This window comes from Otolemur garnettii, unplaced genomic scaffold (assembly GCF_000181295.1).
Source record: "Otolemur garnettii isolate 467f Iridium unplaced genomic scaffold, OtoGar3 scaffold00161, whole genome shotgun sequence".
Classification (NCBI taxonomy): domain Eukaryota; kingdom Metazoa; phylum Chordata; class Mammalia; order Primates; family Galagidae; genus Otolemur; species Otolemur garnettii.
The window spans coordinates 57,594-61,333 of NW_003852556.1; the positions used below are offsets into that span (position 1 = coordinate 57,594).

The 3,740-nt window shown below is 38.1% G+C and overlaps 1 protein-coding gene across 4 annotated transcripts in view; it reads right to left on the reverse strand.

Moving 5' to 3' along the window:
• UPF3A (UPF3A, regulator of nonsense mediated mRNA decay) overlaps positions 1-3,740 on the reverse strand; it is a 29,809-nt gene that overhangs the window by 14,201 nt on the left and 11,868 nt on the right. For all 4 annotated transcript variants that reach the window (XM_023519200.1, XM_023519199.1, XM_023519198.1 and 1 more), the window contains exons 6-7: positions 3,309-3,364; positions 3,061-3,219 (exon numbers count right to left, since the gene is read on the reverse strand). In XM_023519200.1, the coding sequence (XP_023374968.1) occupies positions 3,061-3,219; positions 3,309-3,364 (215 nt within the window). The remainder of the gene's footprint in view (positions 1-3,060; positions 3,220-3,308; positions 3,365-3,740) is intronic.

The window sequence follows — 3,740 nt, forward strand, 5'->3', positions numbered from 1 at the left end:
AAAAAAAAAAAAAAAAGAGTTTGTTTCATCAGATTTGGACAAGGGCAACCCTTCTCTTGCTATATGTTCTGATTTCTTTATTCTATATAAAGGATCCCAAACTTAACTTTTACTGACTTAAATTTGTTTTATTTCTTTGGCTTATTTTGGATTCTAACTGTATATGTGAAAATATAAAAATATAATGCTATATTCTAAATATTTTAAATCCTACTAAAAAATCATAGGCAAGTTTCAGTGGTTCTTTCTGAAAAATTCTCAGTTTAAAAAGCTGTTGACAAAAGTGATTCTGGGGATGCAAAGCATTAGGCACTGAATTATGTATTATTCCTTGTTTAAAAAGTAAATTAGAAGGTCAGACAATACTGGCACTCCTGTGACTATAAAAGTTAACAATATGGCTTGGCGCCTGTAGCGCAGTGGTTGCGGTGTCAGCCACATACACCATGGGTGGCGGGTTCAAATCCAGCCTGGGTCAGCTAAACAACTGCCAAAAAGAAAAAATAGCTGGGCATTGTAGCGGGCACCTAGAGTTCCCAGCTACCTGGGAGGCTGAGGCAAGAGAATCGCTTAAGCCCAGGAGTTTGGGCTTGCTGTGAAATGTGATGCCACAGCACTCTACCAAGGTCGACACAATGAGACTCTGTCTCAAAATAAAAAAAAAAGTCAACAAAATGCAAATGTGGTTTGTCTCTCGTCATGACACAACAAAGCTGAATTTCTACAAAGACCTGCCCTACAATATTACAGTTTTCTTCTATTAGTCTTCCACAGGCCATTAATTTTATACTTTTATGACTACGTGATAGGAAATATATTTGCCACAAATGTGTAATGAAGAGTTCTGTTTGTGCCCATAACACACAGGGACACAGCAAACACTGTTCTCAGAGCTACTTCTGGGGGGAAAACCTGGGCTCACAGATGAAGGATGTCATCTTCACCCAATAGTTGTGGTTGGCTCCTCAATTTCATCAATGTTACCAGAGAATACAAGTTTTAAACTATATAGATCTGTAGCCAATTCTTATCAAAAGCAACTTAAAAGAAACTACTTTTATGACTTTTGGGATAAAAGGTTTACCTCCTCATCTTGCACACATACTTGTAATCTGTAAAGCAAATGTGCTCAAGCAATGAGTCAGCTCCTGTCCCATACTTTTAATGAGCTAAGAATACCCTTAAACTTTATTTATTTTTATTTACTTATTTATTTTAGAGACAGAGTCTCAATTTGTCCCCCTCGGTAGAGTGCTGTGGTGTCACAGCTCATAGCAACCTCCAGCTCTTGGGCTTAGGCAATTCTCTTGCCTCAGCCTCCCACGTAGCTGGGACTACAGGAGCCCACCACAACGCCTGGCTATTTTTTTGTTGCAGTTTTGGCTGAGGCTGGATTCGAACCTGCCACCCTTGTTACATGGGGCCAGCACTCTACTCACTGAGCCACAGGCGCTGCCCAAGAATGTCTTTAAACTTTAAAAAGAGACATTTCAAGAAACAGTCTTCAGAAATTACATTAGTCATTATGCTGTTCATCAGATATTTCAGGTTCTCCTTCTTCAGAGCACACCCCTACCCAATGAAATTAAGTGTGGCCACAACCTGTTTTAGCCAATGAAATGTGAACAGAAATTAACACCTCACTCCACATGGAAGCACTAAGAACTGGTGTGCAACCTGGCAGCTACACAGCCCTTCTTCACTGTCATAAAGATTGGGGAGAAAATGCCAAGACAGAGCCTCTGTCAGCTCAGGTCACCAATGAATGCCCTGAGCAATGCATGCTCTGAAACACAGACACACAACATTAACAAAAATGAAGTTTGGTTAGACTAAACCAACAAGATTTGGAGACTACCTGTTACTATAGCATATTCTAGCCGATCCTAACTGATATAAACGGTTATGTGTTTTTGTAGGGGTGTTATTTTAAAAAAAGTTCTCTCCACTGCTAGTGAATCCATGAGGAAAATTATTTTAGAGCAAAGTCCTAGGGAAAGTTTTATTTTCCTTAAGGAACTACCATGTTTCTGGCCAACTTTTCCGTGTTTGTTTGCCAAGAACATCTGAAAGAAAGCTATAGAGTTCAATGATCTCTTTCCCACCCTTTCCTCACCTAATCTCCTTTCTCCAAGTCCTCACATTTTAGTTTATCCTTATATTATGTAATATTATTAAATCGCTATAAGGTACCTTAAATCCTTTGTGGAGTAACATAAGATGTACATTATGTTGAAATCTAGGTTTATTTAGATCATTTGTGCAGAGTACTGAGAATGTAAGGGCTGGTCCCAACTCTAGCCACTGCATTTTACACAAGCAAAATTATCTCTGTGATCCACACCCCCCTGTACATGATTGCATCAGTCACAGGAACAAGCAGACGAGAGACATAGAAACCCATTCCTGCCACCATAAAATAAATGATGAAACCCAGTTCTACAAGTCATCCTTCATATAGAAAGGCTGAGCCAGTAGTTGTTTAGTCAGGAAAACGTAAGCAGAAGCCCACCAAGAACAATCTATGCCAGGTCCCTGCCTCTGCATCCTGCATCCTTTTGCCCCATCCACCTCAGCCCTACCAACAGGAGTTATGTCCCAGGAACTCCTAAGGCTCAGGGAATACATCTGAAAACTAGTACTGTGGAGCACTGGCTCTTGCCTGTGATCCCAGCACTCTGGGAGGCCAAGGCAAGTAGATCACTTGAGCTCAGGAGCTTAAGACCAGCCTGAGCAAAGTGAAACCCCCATCTCTACTAAAAATAGAAGAACTAACTGGTGTTGTGGTGGACGCCTATAGTCCCAGCTACTCAGGAGTCTAAGGCAGGAGGATCACTTGAACCCAGGAGCTTGATGTTCTTCTGAGCAATGATGACCCCATAGCACTTTACCTAATGCGACAGAGACTCTGTCTCAAAGAAAAACAAAAAAGGAGAAAAAAAGAACTATAGGAAAAAGGATTAGATTAATTGAAAATGTTTTTAAAATTTTAAAGAGCAAAAATACTAAGTAGTATTGTTGAACTAGTTTTGGAAAAAATAAATGTCTTCTCAAAATTACCTTAATTCTTATCTCTTTCTCAGTAGTTTTCTTCTGTTTATCTTCCTCTTTTCTTTTATACCTTTCTTCTTCTCTTCTTTTTCTTTTCTCCTCTTCCCGCAAACGTTTCTTCTCTAACTCCCTCCTTCTCCGCTCTTCTCGCTTCTCCTCTCGAATTCTCTAAAGATACAGAAGAATACATGTATAAATTGCCTGGATGGAAATGGCAGAGCAGGAAAGGTATTTACCAGGTAAAAGGCCAGACCTACCTGCTTTTCTAATTTTCTATTTTTAATATATTCCAAAAGAGGTGTGGTTCTTCTAGCTAAAACACAAAAATTGCATGTAGTATTTAACTCCTAAAATAAGATTTCTTTAAATACTTGTTTTCAATTTAATCCCTAAAATAATTAGGGAAACAGTGTTATTATTTTTAAAATTAAAACAGGCGACACCATATCCCAAGGAATTTTTATTCTACTACCATAAAATCGAGTAATTTGAAGGTACCAATAATTTTACACATAGTAGATATGTAATTCCTGATTCTTCAGGGGGTCTTAAAGTATTACTTATAAAAGTATATAAAAATAAAATGAATACAATGCATTAAACTCCCAAATGTTATGAATATCTCTTCAATTTTTTGCAGATATCTTAAATCATTAATAACATAAGTAACATATTTATACATTTACTTA